The sequence below is a fragment of the Panthera uncia genome, assembly GCF_023721935.1.
Source record: "Panthera uncia isolate 11264 chromosome B3 unlocalized genomic scaffold, Puncia_PCG_1.0 HiC_scaffold_1, whole genome shotgun sequence".
NCBI lineage: Eukaryota > Metazoa > Chordata > Mammalia > Carnivora > Felidae > Panthera > Panthera uncia.
This window is the reverse complement of record NW_026057582.1, coordinates 25,968,102-25,986,197: the sequence shown is the minus strand read 5'-3', so window position 1 is coordinate 25,986,197 and position 18,096 is coordinate 25,968,102. Positions and strand designations below refer to the sequence as shown.

The 18,096-nt window shown below is 41.1% G+C and overlaps 1 protein-coding gene across 9 annotated transcripts in view; it reads left to right on the top strand.

Annotated features, from left to right (window-relative positions):
• Positions 1-51: 51 nt before the first annotated feature.
• TTLL5 (tubulin tyrosine ligase like 5) overlaps positions 52-18,096 on the top strand; it is a 287,219-nt gene continuing 269,174 nt past the window's right edge. For 7 of the 9 annotated variants that reach the window (XM_049611362.1, XM_049611361.1, XM_049611359.1 and 4 more), the window contains exons 1-3: positions 52-447; positions 1,795-1,965; positions 7,948-8,054. In XM_049611362.1, coding sequence (XP_049467319.1) covers positions 1,892-1,965; positions 7,948-8,054 — 181 coding nt within the window. In that variant the 5' untranslated portion in view covers positions 52-447; positions 1,795-1,891. The remainder of the gene's footprint in view (positions 448-1,794; positions 1,966-7,947; positions 8,055-18,096) is intronic. The other 2 variants (XM_049611360.1, XM_049611363.1) reach the window with 1 other exon arrangement.

The window sequence follows — 18,096 nt, the reverse complement described above, 5'->3', positions numbered from 1 at the left end:
GGGGCGTGAACCCCTTTACTGCCAATCAGCGGGTGCCGCTTCTCAAGGCACCTCCCCTCCCACCCCCGCCCCTCTGTACCGCTGCTCACGCAGTGAGCCCTCTTCTTGAGCGTGGCGGAAGAACTTCGCGGCTGGAGTCAACCCCTTAGTAGTGGAGGGGAAAAGAGCGGAAAAAACAACTCAAGACTTCTGTTGAGGGCAAAGCTCTGCGCCCGCGCTGCGCCGCGGTGACGAAATTCCTTCGCGCCCGAAGTCGAGCGTTTTCAGCGCGGGGTGGCGGGCGCCTGCGCAGTGGCTCCCAGCGGGCGGTTGCTTGTTGGTTGTTGTAGTAACGGGGGAAGCAGCCGTCGGCGGCGGCCGTGAGCCCGCCTGGGGAAGGAGGAGAGGGTGGTAGGCGCAGAGCGCGGTCCCCGCCCGCCGGCTCCGAGCCATGGGAAGATGAGACAGGTAAACGCCTGCGCCGGCGCGCTTCCCTACCGGAGGGAGGTGAGCTCCCGGGTCTGGGCGGGCGCCAGCTGCTGCACTTCCCTCTTGAAGTCTGGGAGCAGCTGTTGGCTTCCGGGCGCGCTAGGCTGAATCGCTGCGGCGGAGTCGCCCCTGTCCTTTCCGTGGGGAGCATCTGAGGACCTACCTGGGATTGGGGTGAGCCGGGGGTGGGGCTGAGGGGCTGATCCCTTTAGGGCGAGGACGCTTCTTGAGCGAGTTGTCCTTAATCTTCTTCCCATCTCCGTGTCTCTCTCTACTCTGCTGGCAGCCTGCGACAGGTTTGGCATCCGTTCCTCGCTTGGAGGTCTTGTTTGTTTCGTTTTAATTTAAAGGACTTCCCAACATTTTGGGAAAGATCGAGAAATCCCGTTGGGAATCCCCCGAAGAACGCCTTTGAAGTTATTAGATCGTGCCCATTCCGCTGAAGATCTGTAGGGATCATTATCGGGATCCACGGTTTTTTGTCCTGTTTACGATCTTATATGTTTATATGAATGCATAGAAAAATAAGATTTGCAAAGATCGACATCAGATGATTATCTCTGAGTGATAGGGTTATGGTCATTTAAACATTTTCATTTTCTATATCTGTAATTTCCATTTCAGCCCTAAACACCCAACAAACGTACTTTTTACTATGAAAACATATTTTAAGTTAGAAATATCCTAATTTTAATGCCTTTTCGAGATTCAGATCATAGTTTGTGATTTTTAGTAAGGGAGAATAATTTTTGAGTGTTTGAAAGGACAGTGTTTTTGTTTTTGTTTTTTTCTCCCAGCTGTTTATGACCTTGATTCAGGAGAATATATTAATCTTTTAGTTTAGTGGTTGAGTTTGTTTTAGTGGAAACATGAGGGCATTTTACCTGTGTGCTTGTCATAGAGTCTAAAGAAATAATTTCAAGGATCGTAAATCTTGAGTTTTTATTTTTAACCCAGACAGGTTTTTCTAAGCAAGGAGTCTGTTTTAGGCAATCGACTACCTATTTCAGACTTTTCTAAGAGCTAAGTCTTATTAGATTTAGTATGTAAAAGAAAAATGAGAAGCTCAAACTTAATAAGAGCTCTTTATTTTATTTTATTATTATTTTTTAATAGCAGCTCTCTAAATGCACAGAGGACAGACAGTATGTTTGGAAAAAAATTTTGATTTTTGTGGCATTAGTGGGGCACTGTGAGAGAAGGTAAGCTTCCAGAGGTTGGGCACCATTTAGGTAAATATTCGTTTTTTTAGACTTGGAAGATTAATAGCAATAACCAACAAATAGACAACCCTGTTGTGTTTCGAATCATTTGGCTTTCTTGCAGGAATCACTGCCACCTAAATTGTTTGATCCAGTGAATCTGCAAGTAAAGGTCTCTGAGGCCCCCCCGTCTGCTGACTGCATGACAAACCCTAAAGGAAATGCCAGTCGTGATGGCCCGGGACCTGGAGGAGACAGCATCATCCTCAGAGGATGAGGAGGTGGTAAGCCAAGAGTAAGTAAGAGCAAGCTTGCTTTTGACCCTTTGCCTTTAGGCTGGAAAATAATTCTCTTTTACTTATACCTTCTTTTACCTAGTCTTTCTTTCGGTATAGCCTGACTCTGGTTTTAGTTTCTGACCATGATTTTTTTTTCCTTTTTTTTTTTTTTTTTTTTTTAATAACTTATTGTCAAATTGGCTAACATACAGGAGACAGTGTGCTCTTGGTTTTGGGTGTAGATTCTCATGGTTCATCGCTTACATACAACACCCGGTGCTCATCCCAACAAGTGCCCTCCTCAATGCCCATCACCCATTTTCCCCTCTCTCCCCCCCCCCCCCCCCATCAACCCTCAGTTTGTCCTTTGTATTTAAGAGTCTCTTATTCTAACCATAATCTAATTCAAGATTTTATTAGTTGGTTACCCTTAGCTATCTGAAATGAGATAAGGCTTTGTTTCTGGGCTCAGGAGTGAACATTGGCTCTAGATGTTGCTCTTTGTATACTCTTGATTGGAGCTTGTAACATAGGAGATTTTGATATTTGTAGACATTAAAGCAAAGTAGGCCTCCAAACTCTGTGAGATAGGTTCTATTATTTTCTCAAAAGCTTTTACAACCATAGAATGATAGTATATAGAGAAGTCAAGTAACTTACCAGAGTAACTGTGGGGCAGTACATTAGAATTCTGTAACCTGTGCTGTGTCCATTGAACCACACTGCTTTCCTGAGTTCTTTTGGGTAAGAGTCAAGTTTTTGACTGCTGGATTCTCATAATAATAATAATGAACGACGGTGATAAGTGCAGCTTATCATTTAGCATAGATGACGGTAAGGGCTTTAACTGATGTATCTCATTTAATCCGAACATGTTGTTATTCCCACTTGATGAAGCTCAGCCATGCAAATATCAAAGAACTTTTTCAGGGATTCAGGGGGAGTAAGTGATGGATTGAGATTCAGACCTAGTTTTCCAGGATTTTGAGGCACTTTGCTGTTTTGCCTCCTTTAACATTATTATTTGGCACAGAGGACAAAGAGAGAGTGCGACTCGAAGTTAAGATTCGTTTTTAAAGATTCTCTGTGAGTCTCCTTGGGTACTTGTATGCTATGTAACCTGGAAAGTGGGGATAATATCTCCCCGGCTATTTTGTAGAGGTATGATTAGAACCGAATAGAATGATATGTAGGATGGGGCGCCTGGGTGGCGCAGTCGGTTAAGCGTCCGACTTCAGCCAGGTCACGATCTCACGGTCCGTGAGTTCGAGCCCCGCGTCAGGCTCTGGGCTGATGGCTCAGAGCCTGGAGCCTGTTTCCGATTCTGTGTCTCCCTCTCTCTCTGTCCCTCCCCCGTTCATGCTCTGTCTCTCTCTGTCCCAAAAATAAAATAAATGTTGAAAAAAAAAATTTTTTTAAAAAGAATGATATGTAGGAAACTACTTTATAAATGATGAAGTGCCATACAAATGTTAAGGCATTATTTGTACTGGCTTTAATATTGAATTTAAAGTCGATTTCTTACTATAAAGTAGAAGGTTACATTATTTAATATGACTACAAAAAATTACTGAAGCATTCATAGAGCTTTGGAGAGAGGCTTCTCATCACTGTTAGGTCATAGAAAAAATAGAGATTTAACATTATATTTGGGTCAGTTTTATTCAGGATAATTAAATGGATAATTCCCTCTAGTCACTTTAGCTTCTTGTGACTTTTTGCTTTCTGTGTGCTGTTGCTTACCTGTTTCACAAAATTTAACTTTTGCTGCAAGCATCAGTCTTTCTGATTTCAAGATCATATAAAAAAATTTTGTTTTTACATTTATTTATTTTTGAGAGACAGAATGAGACAGAGTGCGAGTGGGGGAGGGGCAGAGAGGGAGACACAGAATCCAAAACAGGCTCCAGGCTCTGAGCTCTCAGCACAGAGCTGGATACGGGGCTCGAACCCACAAACCGTGAGATCATGACCGGAGCCGAAGTCGGACGCTCAACCGACTGAGCCACCCAGGCACCCCTCAAAATCATTCTTTTACTTCATGACTGTTTCTTTTATTAGTGGGCTTAAGGGTTGGGCCTGATGAGTATTAGATTGAACTCTATGAAATTGCTGTTTTGACAGATCAAAAACAGTAAAATATTGACAGTTTCAGATGGTTCAACCTAATATTATAGTAGGTACTCAGTAAATACTTGTTGACTGAGTGACTGAATGAAGGAATAAATGGAGACTTTATGCTTTAGATCACCTTGGATCAGGGGTTCTTAACTTTTTTCTATGCCATGTATCCCTTATCAGAATAATATTTTTAGGTGCTTAAAATATATATCATTAAAAATAGTACCAATTACATTGAAGGCAGTTATTAAGATTAAAAAACCCAAACTTGTGACACAGTGTAGTGATATGTGCTTTTTCACCGATGCATTAAATAACAAGATTATTCATCTGAAACGTGGGTAAGTTAAATTCCATTTTCCAAAGACCGCAGTGTGAAGACCGTTTTTGCTCAGTTTGCACGAGCTCATCACTCTGTCGGGTAGTCTTTGTTGGCATTTATAAGTGGGGAATATTGGGAAGCATCTTGTTTGTCTGGACCACCACTGTGATGTGTCACCATTTGGCAGCTGACTGATTGCTTTGTGGGACCTACCAAATTGTTGTCCAGCTTCATGTCGGATGAGGAAGACTGACCACAGGTGATCTCGTGGCAAGGTTAATAACTACTTTAAGTGATAAATGTATATGATATTTTTAGGTATCTGCAACCCCTGTGCGATATGGTAGAAAAAATCTCTAATTTCAGACAGACTCAAAGACACAGATGATGCTCGTACCACTGGGCTAGGTTGCCCACCTTCATAGTTGAGAAAGGTTAAGTTTCTAGTAGAAGGTAGTGAAAATACAGGTGTCATTCCCCATCCCAATCCAATTTCATGGATTTTTTGCTCTTCTTCCTTTCAAACTCCTGTTGACTTTTGACTGTTAATGTTCCAGCAGCTCATGTCTAACTATCAGACATTTTATACTTTACGAATCTTAAGCCAGTCTTGTTCACACTTGGAGTGATACGCTTTCATTTTTAAAGTTTTGGAAGTTATAAGGCCATAAATCATCTAAGGGCGTTGATTTAATCCAAAGATGTATCTCCATGGCCATCTCGTCGATGTGCTCAGATCCCAAGGCTGTGTTAAAGAGTTCATGCCTGGCAGTCCTGGACTTCAGGGCTAGAAACTGTCCAGGCAGTCCTTGTTTTGCATTATTTCAAATAGTGAATTTAAAGGGACTATTTTTCTGTATTTTGCTAGATTTAACTGTAGATGTGGAAGGATTAGATACAAGGTTTCTTAAGGCACTAAAAAAATAATTTTAATTCCTATCATAAAAGCCAGCTTTATATCAGTTCGTCAACATACACGTGGGGAAAAAAAGATCATCGACAGATGATTATACAGTGAGTACTATAGGAATTCCGAGAAAGAAGGCGTCACTGTGGGCTGGAGGAGGTGGGAAAGGCTTTATGGAGATGGTGAGATGAACTGGGCCTTAAGGGTAGGGCTAAATGAACAGAAATGACGAAGGCATTTCCAGCAGGGGCACTGGTATGAACAAGGCATAGAAGCTTTGAATTATGTAGGCTAGATCCCAGGAGTAAATAATATATATGCCTCATGAAATTGTTTTTTAAGAACCAAGACGTTGTTAAGCTTTCAGTAAAGTGAACCTTCAAACCTTCTGCTTCGGTAATCATCCAAGTCTTGTGTTCGTTCATGTCTCTAAGAGCGTATTTTCTTAATGTATACCTTTTTCTGGTATGAATGAAAATTTAAAGTCCCGATTTTCAGTTTCCTAACCGTTTTGAATCTTTAGCCTTTAGCACCACCTGGCGGGAGCATGCTTTTAAAGACGACATGGCGTCTGCCTTAAGTGTGTTTTAGTTGACCTGCTGAATTCATTACGTGTCTGCCACCTCTTTTCTCTTTTCATAGGTTGTGAGTGGAAGGATTTCTCCATCAGGGATTTGGTTTTCCACAAATAGCATAGTTAGGGCGTTGGCTGTTCTTAGCCTTGTATGTGTTTCTTGAGTTCCTGACTCTTGTCACGCGTTTTAACTTGGAGCAGTGATCCATTGTTTGTAAGCGGGAGGGCAGAGTGGTGCCAGTTTGTAGCTAGTGCTAGATTCACAAGGAACTTTGCATCATTTCCAGAGTTTCTGTCCAAGACTTTGCTGTTTAGGCTGCCTAGTTTTTCTCTCTCCTCCGACTTAGAAATATAGTAGAAAAATTACAGTTGGAAGAGATCCTAGGAATCATCTGGCCCTGTGCCCACCTTTTACAGGTGTTTAAGATTAAAAAGCAAGCAAACCACAAAAAAATCCTTCTTGCTAAAAAGTGCCCCTGATAAATACCTTTTCTTACAAATGGGCACTGGCACCCAAGTCAAAAAGTAGGAGCAGTAAGCATCCACATTCCATTTCTAGAAAACAGGAAATGAACTAGGTACGGTGTTCTTTGCTTTTTTGCTAAAACACTTTGGCAGCTCATCCAAAGTCTCAAGTCTGCCTGGCAGCCTGTGCATTCAAAATGGGCATCTTTTTAAACATGGGTTGGGAGGGTCTGACTTGGCTCTGAGATCTGTAGTGTGACCTTTCTTAAAGAGGTGTGGTCATGTAAGTTTTTGAGAGCGGCCCAAATTTTGGCTAAATGGATCTTATTCTGTTTAAGGAATTGATTAGTTTAGGTTCCCAAACTGTTAGGTTTAAGTTGTTCCATATACGAAACATCACTGAAATGTGATTAGGGAGATGGAAACAGGGAAAGAGCCCAGGCAGACACTTGAGTTCAGGTACGTCTTCTCTTACTTAACCAGCTGTGTGGCCTTCAGCAAATCACTTACCCTCTCTGAGACACCCTTTTTTCCCCCCAGTTCCTAGTGTGGGTAAGAGGATTAAGTGAGATAGCATATGAAAGCTCTTATTCCTGGCACATAGTAGGGACTCGGTCATTTCTTTCCCTCCTAACTCCTTGCACAAAGGAGGTTGAAGATTTTCCTAATCTTTGAGTAAATGTACATCTGTCTGAGATTGATTAAACAGAGATTTCCTGAGGATAGAGGAAGAGAGTAAAGTCAGAGATCCTTTTCTGGAGAGAAATATTACTCCATTTTGTATAGGCTTGCTTTAAAATACGTGATTTTAATTGGAGCGCTTGTATTAATTTTGGGTTCCTGGCTCAGAATCTTAGGATGTGTCATCAAATTGGCTTAAAAAGGGACTGTAGAGTATAAAAGGGTATATAAATTATTGTGAATGCTGTATATTAGTTAGGATTCTTTATGTATGCTGGGGATTAAAACATAAATTGTCTTAAAAAAGGGAATTTATTTTTTTATTAAAAAAATTTTTTTCCCGCTCTCCCCCATAAAGGGAATTTATTAACTCATATTCGGGAAAGACTTGATTCTGCAGCTCCCCGTTTGCTTCTCAGGATTTCGCGTCTCTCATTCCTCAAATGAGGTTTTCACTGACTTCCTCCTTTACTGACAGCTCCAGGCTCTTCTCTCAAGGACACAAAATGACAGTTGTACTTGGAGACCTCATTCTCTTACACCGTCAAGGGGAAGAAGCCATCTCTCCTGCAGCTGCTGTAGAAGAGAAAGGAAGCAGCTTTCTTCTAGAGGGTCTCACAACATATCTTCTGACACTCACCGGCTCCAGTGGGTTTATGTGCTCATCCCCGATCCAGTAACTAGAACTGAGGGGTGAAGGCCCTGAATGGCTGAGGCCAATCAAAGCCTGTCCCTGGAGCAGGGAGGGAGTTAATCGTAAATAGAGCACATGGCTAAGAATGGGAGATGAATGGTTTCCCATAGGGCATTTGGGGTTCTTGTTCCAGGCAGAGGGAAAGTTGCTAAGCAGCAAACCACAGCGATCTGCGTCAGTGGTTAATTCAGACTTGGAGCTGTCAGTTAATGAAAACCTTTTGTTACGGCTGTAGGGATCATCCGTGTATCATGTGGACCGGAGGCTGCAGGAGAATTCCAGTTTTGGTATTCCATGCTGAGGCTATTCTGACAAAGGACAACAATATTCGAGTAATTGGCGGTAGGTATGACATCCCCCCACAGAGGGCAGGGCTGGGCATGGCCCCTGTACCCTTGTCTTGCAGAAGTTGATATCACATGTAAGTAGGAAAAGGGCCTTGGTCACAAGAAAAATGTAGCAGGTTTTTTTTTTTTTTTTTATGCTCGAAAGGATTATTTGTAATTTCTTAAATTTTCTGCATTTTAAGTTGCTTTTCTTCTTTGAACTTTGTCTTCAGAATTATGCGTATGTGCGTTATTGTTATTCTTTGTGGTAAAATATACAAAACAAAATGTACCCTTCTAACCATTTCAGAGTGTACAATTCAGTGGCGTTTAGTACACTCACACTATTGTACAACCCTCACCACGATCTAGTTCCAGAACATTTTTCATCATCCTAAAGTAAACCCTGTATCCATTAAGCAGTCACTCCCTATTACCCCTTACCCCAGCAACTAGTAACTGCTCATCTGCTTTCTGTCTCTAGCGATTTGCTTGTTCCGGACATTTCATACAAATCCGCTCAGACAGGATGTAGTCTTCTGTGTCTGGCTTTTTTCACTTAGCATAGTGTTTTTAAGGTTCATCCATGTTGAAGCATGTATCTGTAAACTTATCCCTTTTCATGAAATGCCATATTTTGTTTATCCATTCATCAGTTGATGGATCAGTTGGTGGTTGTTTCCACCTTTTGGCTCTTGTGAACAGTGCTGCTCTGAAGATTCATGTATGAGTTTTTGTTTGGACACCTGTTTTCAATTCTTCTGGGTCTATAGCTAGGAATGGAATTGCTAGATCTTAGGGTAATTCTATGTTTCACTTCTTAAAGAACTGCCAAAGGAGATTCCATAGTGTCTACACAGTTCTGCATCAGTGATGTAGGAGGGTTCCATTTTCTCCACATCCTCACTGACAATTGTTGTTTTCTGTTTTTTAGATGATAGCTGTATTAGTGGGGGTGAAGTGGTATCTTACTGTGGTTTTGATTTTTATATCCCTAATGACTAATGACATTGAGCATCTTTTCATGTGCTTCTTGGCCATTTGTGTATCTTCTTTAGAGAAACGTCTATTCAAAGCTTTTGCCTACTTTTGATTTGGGTTGCTCGACTTTTTGTTGTTGAGTTATGAGTTCTTAAACATTCTAGATACTAGACCCTTATCAGATACACAATTCCCAAATTCTTCTGCTAGATGGATTCGCTAGTGAATTCTATCAAACATTTAAAGAATCAACACCACCAATCCTTCTCAAACTCTTCCAAGGAAGAGGAAGGAGCTCATTATATGAGGCCAGCATTACTCTGATACCAAATCCAGAATAAGACATCACAAGAAAACAAAACTACAGTCAAAATCCCTTATGAATACACATGCAAATATCCTCAACAGAATACCAGCAAAGCAAATCAAGCAGCATATTAAAAGGACTATACCGTGACCAAGTGGGATTTCTCTCAGGAATACAAGGATGGTTCAACATACAAAAGTCAATCAATGTAACATACCACGCTAATTTCACCTCGTCTTTCCAACCTGGATGACCTTTCTTTCTTTCTTTCTTTCTTTCTTTCTTTCTTTCTTTCTTTCTTTCTAAGTTTATTCATTTATTTTGAGAGAGAGACAGACAGAGAGCGGGTGAGGGAGGGGAAGAGAGAGGGGGAGAGAGAATCCCAAGCAGGCTCTGCACTGTCAGTACGAAGCCTGACACAGGACTCGAACCTACTAACTGCGAGATCATGACCCGAGCCGAAAGCAAGAGTCAGAGGCTTAACTGACTGAGCTACCCAGGTGCCCCATTTTTATTTATTTATTTTGAGAGAGAGAAAGGGAGAGAGAGAATCCATCTAGTCTGGGCTTTTCTTTATTGGGAGGGTTATTCCTGATTCAACCTCTACTTGTTATGTATGTATTCATATTTTGTATTTTGAATTGAGTCAGTTTTGGTAGTTCATGTGTTTTTAGTTTTTGTCCATTTAGTTTATCTTATTTGTTGGCATATGAATATTCATAGTATTTATTTATTTATTTATTTATTTCATAGTATTCTATAATCCTTTTTATTTCTGTAAGGTCAATAGTAATGTCCCCATTTCATTTCTGCTTTTAGTAATTTGAATCTCTTTTTTCAAGCTAGCTAGAGGTTTGTCAATTTTGATCATTTTAAAGAGCCGACTTTTAATTTTGCTTACTTTCTCTATTGTTTTTCTATTCTCCACTCTTCTTTGATTTTCAGTAGTGCTCTGACTCCTGGGTTAGCCTGTAGCTTGTCTTTAGAGGTTACAGTACCATGGATCAGAACTGTTGTGTGATATAGTGGAAAGAGTCTGTACATGGGTTCGTAGTTACTGGTTCAAATCCCAGCTTTGGTATTTACTAGCTGTGAGTCTGGGGCAAATCACTTAAACTTTCTTGACCTGTTTTATTATTAGTGAAGTGGAGATCATAGCTACCTTGCAGGCATTGTAAGAATTGATGAGATCATTTAATATTTGGCACATAGTAGGCACTCAAAACTTGTGCTACTTAATTTCACTTGTTGAACAGGATCTGTTCTAGTTTGAAATGACTTTAAGGTCTGTCCTTGCTCCATAATAAGCTAGGAGTTCAGAGGACAGTGAACACCTGCTTCTGGGATTTGAATCCTCCTCCCTCCCCAAGGGTCTTGTTCTAATCCCTTCAGCAAGTTGCTAGGTTACCACTTAAAGGGATATGGTTCATTCATGTTCTCTGAATTTGGAAGGACTAAAGATTTGCTAACATTTGCAAAGAAACTCCCTGTCATCATGATTGGAGTTAAAACATCAAAGGCGGGTACAAACAACAGAAGTAAATAATCTCCCCCAAACATACTTCTTTTGGTCTGCTTGTCACATACATGCATCTCTGTATGCCATGGCAATAGGCAGACCCTTCCTTTTTTAGAGTATCCAGGGTTTACTGGGAATTAGTATCCATCAGTGTTGTCATTCCATTATTCAACCAGTCCCTGCGTTTTTAGAACATATATGTCTTTTTTCTCCCTTTCCACATACTTGTGATTAAAGAAAAGGCCACTGAACTTTTTTCTCAAACTTTGTTTTCGAATTTTCTGTATCTTCCCAATTCTTTGAGATATCATGATTTTTTGCACAGTCCTTTATGAAAAGAACAATTTGAATGAGTTTTCTAGTTGCTGCCTCAGATTTCTGAATTGTTAAATTCTCTGGGTCCTTTTTTTTTTTTTTCTTTCTTAAATAGCTGACATAGATCTGCTCAGATCATAATCCTGTGTTTAAATCCCCTTGAGAAGTTTCTGGGGGATTAGTTATCTTCTGTTGATCTTAAAGTGTTAGATGCCAGTCTTATTTTTTTCTGTTATCTGTTAAATGTTTCATTGTATTTATTGTTAATACTTTTTGTACAATATTGCTATATTCCAGAAATATATTTTTTCCTTACTATATCCATTTTTTTTCAAAATTGTATATACTTTGAACATGTGAATGGATTGAATTTTAGAGACAATAGAGATATTTGCAGTTTAAGGTAATCCATTCCTAGAAGGAAGCATCATTTTTTTTTAAATTTAACTAATTAATTTATTTTATTTTATTTTTGAGAGAGACAGAGCATGATGGGGGGAGGAGCAGAGAGATAGGAAGACACAGAATCCCAAGCAGGCATCAGGCTCCAAGCTGTCAGCATAGAGCCCAACACGAGGCTCGAACTCACAAATCACAAGATCGTGACCTGAGCTGAAGTCAGACGCTTAATTGACTGAGCCGCCCAGGCGCCCCAGCATCGTTTTATAATTTGTCTCTGAATTTGTCAGGTTCCTCAGTTTGCAAAATGTCAGTTTGCATTTGTGTAGACTAGCACTGTCCAATAGAAATATGATGCAAGCTAGATATGTAAGTTTTCCAGTGGCCTTATTAAAAAAAAAAATAGAAATAGGTGAAATTAGTTTTAATAATATATTTTATTTTGGGGCATCTTGGTGGCTCAGTTGGCTAAGTGTCCGACTCTTGATTTTTGCTCAGGTCATGATCTCATGGTTCGTGAGATCAAGCCCCACGTTGGGCTCTGCACTGACAGCATGGAACCTGCTTAGGATTCTCCCTCCCTCCCTCTCTGCCCCTCCTCTGCTCATGTGCGAGTGTGCTCTCTCTCAAAATAAACTTTAAAATATATATATTTTATTTAATACAAATTGTCATTTCCACATTTACTCAATATAGAAAAATCATTAAGATATTTGACATGTATGGGACACCTGGGTGACTCAGTCAGTTAAGCATCCGACTTTGGCTCAGGTCATGATCTCGCAGTCTGTGAGTTTGAGCCCCATGTCGGGCTCTGCGCTGACAGTTTGGAGTTGGAGCCTGGTTTGGATTCTGTGTCTCCCTCGCTTTTTGCCCCTCCCCAGCTTGTCCTTTGTCTCTCTCTCTCTCTCAAAAATAAATAAACATTAAAAAAAAGAAAAAGATATTTGACACGTAGTATGTATTTTACACTTAGAGTGCATCTCAGTGTGGTGCAAAATATATTTCATCACAAATATTTAGTCTGTGGTTAGATTTTACACACATTATAGTTGAAAAAGTAAATTCATATGTTCAAGTTCCAAACACGTTTTCCAGTAATTGAATCAGATATCAGTTTTCCAATTTAAATTAATAAAGTTAAATAACGTTGAAAATTCAGTTTCAAAAGGTCACACTAGTTATATTTCACGTGCCCAGTAGTCATACGTGGCTAGCGGCTATACCATGTTCAACAGTACAAGTGTAGAGCTCATTTTGTGACAGTAAGGCAAAGCTACACTGTGTTGCCATTGAGAGGATTACTCTTCAATTCTAAAAGTAAAGAACGTCAGTTTTATCTTCCTTCCAGTTTCCCAGGCTATTTTTGACCAAACTTCTTAGGGCATGTCCTCACTCCCTGGGTGCTTCTGTACTGACAGTTAGATTATTGGTTCCTTGTTTTAGTTTGCTGCGCTGCTGTCCGTCAGTCCTGGAATTTCCCAGGAGGCCTGGCACTGTGGGTTGCCCCCGATACACACGTGAGTGGTTGGAGAAGAGGAAAATTCCACGGTCTTATGGTGCATGCTTAGAGGCTCAGATATCAGATGTTAGGCAGTTCGCTAGTAGGATCATATCATGCCCTGCTTCTTTTTATGTGAAAGGAAATATGGATAAGGGAGTTGTTTCTTGGACAGTTGGGGGCTGGCTCAGTTTATAGTTGCAAGCCTCCGTTTGACTTTTGCCATGGGAGCAGAGCCCTGGGTTGCCAGGTTTTTCAAACGAAGCCCAGAAATCTAGATTTTTATCTGAATTCTTTCTGTTTTAAAAGGTTAGTGACTAATTCAGTTTTATGTTTAAAACACCACAAAGAATGAACGAACCATGTCTGCAGGCTGGATGGGTTTGGCCCTTGGGTCACCAAAATATAACCTCTGGTCTAAAATACACTGGTAATCAGCATCATTGGACACAGAACATGAATGTGAGTTAAAATCCCCGGCAGTCACACTTGCACCCTATCTTTCTTGCACTCCCCTTTCGGAGCATGTGCAAAGTATTGGAGTTGGCTTATAGTTAGCTGGTATAGATTAGAGGAAGTTGGTCACTGCTTACTACTTACATACTGTGAGCGGTCACTGAGTGTAGTGATAATGGCATTTTTCTTCCGTGTTAGGAAAAGTGGGAGAAAGAGTATAAATAGCATTTTAATTAAAAAAAAAATTTTTTTTTTGATGTTTGTTTATTTTTGAGAGAGACAGAGACAGAATGCGAGTGGGTTGGGGCAGAGAGAGAGAGGGAGACACAGAATCTGAAGCAGGCTCCAGGCTCCGAGCTGTCAGCACAGAGCCCGACGCGGGGCTCGAACTCACGAGCTGTGAGATCATGACTTGAGCCGAAGCCGGATGCTCAACCGAATGAGCCACCCAGGCGCCCCGCATTTTTATTTTTAAATTTGCTGCATAAAATGCATAATTTATTATGTAATACTATGTGTTAATAGCTACTTTGCTACATATTTACTTTTTTACTCTATAAAAATTTTTACTTGGTAAAAATTTATGCTGCTGTGTAGCAACGAGTGTTATAAAAGCTTTATGTGTGTTAACTGAGCTACCCCGTGAGGTAAGTGCCTTTATTACCGACCCCGTTTTACAAGTGGGGAAACTGACCATGGAGAAATCATTTGTTCATGATTGCAGGCAGGAAGTGGTAAAGCCAGGATTTGAACCCTTGGCAGTTACACTGCAGAGACAGACTCTTTCTCTTATTGCTCCTCCTCCTTCCCCAGTGCCCAGGCGGTCATTCTCCGTTTTTCCGCACACCTTCCTGACTGCCCTCCCCATGGCCTGGCACCGTAAGGCCCGCAGTGCCGAACCGGTGCGGCATCAGGTGCGCTTCCGGTCTCTGGCGTTGACGATCCTTTGGCTTTTGCATGCGCAGAAATGGAGATGTTGGGGATCACAGTTATAATGAAGAGACCAGATTTTCTTTCACTTTCTAAACATTCAACCTAGAAAAATTAGAAACCTCTCAACCAGCTGTAAGAACAGTACATTGAATGCATGTATAGTGTTTCCCCGTGCTCACCAACTATTAACATTTTGTCTCCCTGTACCATTTGAGAATTGGTTCAAGTACTTTATGCCATAATATCTTGTTTAGCAATGTATCCCTAAGGGCAGGGCGTCCTCGGTATAACCACAGTACTGAGGTGACATTCAGGAAATCTGTCACTGGTAAAGTACTTTTATCTAATATACAGTGCTAATGCACATTTCCCTAGTTGTTCCCATTTAGACCTTTATTTATTTATTTATTTATTTTTAATTTTTTTTTTTAATGTTTATTTATTTTTGAGACAGAGAGAGACAGAGTATGAACGGGGGAGGGTCAGAGAGAGAGGGAGACAACAGAATCTGAAACAGGCTCCAGGCTCTGAGCTGTCAGCACAGAGCCCGACGCGGGGCTCGAACTCACGGACCGTGAGATCACGACCTGAGCCGAAGTCAGACGCTTAACCGACTGAGCCACCCAGGCGCCCCAATTTAGACCTTTATACTACTTTTTTTTTTTTTCTAAAGTCTAGGATGAAGTCAAAGATTGTATTTACTTTTCATATTTCTCCTTTAACCTCCCGGGCTTTTTTTTTTTTTTTTTTTTTTTTTTTTTGTCTTTCATGGCATTGACAGTTTTAGAGATTCCAGACTAGTTGCTTTGCAGATGTCCTTACGTTTGGGATTGTCTGATTGTTTCTCCATGTTTAGATTCAGGTTTAAAGTTTTGTAGGACTATCACATAGTGTATCTTCCTCAGTGTATTACGTTAGGAAGCATGTGATATAATTGTATTGCCTTGTTGGTGGTGGCAAGTTTCATCATTTTTTAAAAAATATTTATTTATTGGGGCGCCTGGGTGGCGCAGTCGGTTAAGCGTCCGACTTCAGCCAGGTCACGATCTCGCGGTCCGTGAGTTCGAGCCCCGCGTCAGGCTCTGGGCTGATGGCTCGGAGCCTGGAGCCTGTTTCCGATTCTGTGTCTCCCTCTCTCTCTGCCCCTCCCCCGTTCATGCTCTCTCTCTCACAGACCCAAAAAAAAAAAAAAAAAAATGTTGAAAAAAAAAATGTTGAAAAAAAAATATTTATTTATCTTTGAGAGGGAGAGAGAGAGAGGGCGTGAGTGGGGGAGGGACAGAGAGAGAGGGAAACACAGAATCTGAAGCAGGCTCTAGGCTCTGAGCTGTCAGCACAGGACCCAGTGTGGGGCTGGAACTCATGAACTGCGAGCTCCTGCCCTGAGCCGAAGTCGGACACTTAACCTACTGAGCCACCCAGGGTGCCCCTCATCATTTGGTTGAGAATAGTGTTCACCGGATTACTTCATTAGAAGTTTTGTTTTGTTGTTTTGTTTGCTTTGTTACAAGCATTCTCTGGAATGATATTTTGAGATGCATGAATATCCTGTTTCCCAAGTCTCTCACCCATTGGTTTCCATTGATTTTAGTCTGAACCTCTTCCTCTTACAGTTTTTGTGAAATACTAATATTCTGTTTCTTTCCTTTTACATTTATTAGCTGGATTTTCTGTAAAGAACTTTCCCTCCTCTGATAGGCAGAATAATGGTCCCGCCCAAAGATGTCCACCCCCTAATCCCAGAACCTATGAAAATATTACCTGACATAGCAAAAGAAAATTGAACTTGTAGGTGGATTTAAGGTTGCTAATCAACTGACCTTCATCACAAGGGTCCTTTAAAGTGGAAGAAGGAGGCAGAAGAGGAGTCAGATTGACGCTGCGTGAGAAGGACCAGACCCTTCATTGCTGGCTTTGAAGATAGAGGAAGGGCACCAAAAGCCATGGAATGGGGGAAGCCTCTAGAAGCTGGAGAAGGAAAAGAAATGAGCCTATAGAAAGAGTCTGTAGAAAGGAATGCAGCCCCCCTCTTGCCTTGATGACATCTGTGTCAGACTTCTGACATAAGAAATATCAGACAACAAATTTGTGCTGGTAAAGCCATCAAGTGGGTGGTAGTTTATTACAGGAGCAGCAATGGAAAACCAGTATACCTTCTTACCAGTGTGGACTCATGGGTTCTTTTTTTTTTTTTTTTTTTTTTAATATAAGTGGATTATACTCTATCTCTGTCATAATTCATTTTTATTTTCAAATTGTCTTAAATTTGGCCATTGAGATCCTTGGGATCCATTGGGATCCATTGAGATCCTTGTGACATGTTCCCAGTCAGTTTTTGAGCACTTTCCTCTCTTTGGGCATAACAAGATATTCCAGGCCTATCTTGTACTTTCCCTCGCCAACTTGGAATCAGAAGACAAACTCTTAAGCAGTGCACTGTACTGTTTCTTAAATTATTCTCTGCGCTGGAGTGAAGATATGACTCTGAAATGTTTTTCTTATAACCGTATTACAAAGACAACATAATAGTGATTGATCATTGGGAAAACCCTGTGACTGGGCTTTAGAAGTTTGCCACAAGAATGAGAAGTATGGAGTGTCTGGTCTTTTCATTCCTGTCTTCCTGCGTCTGCTCTGCATGGTGTTCTTGCCAGGGCTGGGCAAGTAGCAGCAGGGATTTATGGATATTTTCACATAAATTCATAAAAAGATAGGCTTATCTTTGACTGGAGAGGCTGAATTTGGTTCTAAGGTCTGTCTATAAGTTTCTGTATTACACTCATTCAGAAATTGTTCACTGTGCAGTCTTTTTCGAAAAATGATTCTATAGATGTGGTGCCTGGCTGGCTCAGTTGGTGGAGCGTGTGACTCTTCATTTCAGGGTCGTGAGTTTGAGCCTCACCTTGGGCATAGAGATTGCTTAAGAAAAAAATAATTTAGGAGAGGCACGTGGGTGGCTCAGTCAGTTAAGTGTCTGACTCTTGACTTTGGCTCAGGTCATGATCTCATGGTTTGTGAGATTGAGCCCCACGTTGGGCTCTGCACTGACCGGTGTGGAGCCTGCTTGTGATTCGCTCTCTCTCCTTCTCTTTCGGCCCCTCCTCTCTCATGCTCGCTCGCTCACTCTCTCTCTCTCAAAATAAATAAATAAAAACTTTAAAAAAGAAAAATAAAAAATTTTTTAATTGTGCTGTAGAATTCTTAGCTAATTTTTTCAAACACTTTGTGGTGGTGCGTAGAAAGAGATGGCATTTAGTGGGCCCGAGTAAAAGTTAGTCTTTGGAGATGTGTAGAAATCTCACATGGTTACAGACTTTAGTCTTAGGGGTCAAAAGCACAGAATGGGTATGGGGCCTGGCAGGTAATGTGAATGAGTGAAGGGACCATGAGGAGACTGTGCTGAACTAGACCCTGTGAACCTGTCCTGAAGGGAGCACTCACCCTTCCTCAGTGGACTCACCCTGGTAGAGAGAGCGAGCCCAGGGTTGCCAGGGTTTTCAAGAGAGCCCAGAATTCGAGATTTTTAAATGAATTCCTCCAATTTCAGAAGGTTAGTAATTCAATTTGTTTTTCGTTCTTCTCTTTTTTCTTTCTTTCTTTTTTTTTTTTTTTTTGTGGTGGGGGGAGAGGGACAGAGAATGATGAGA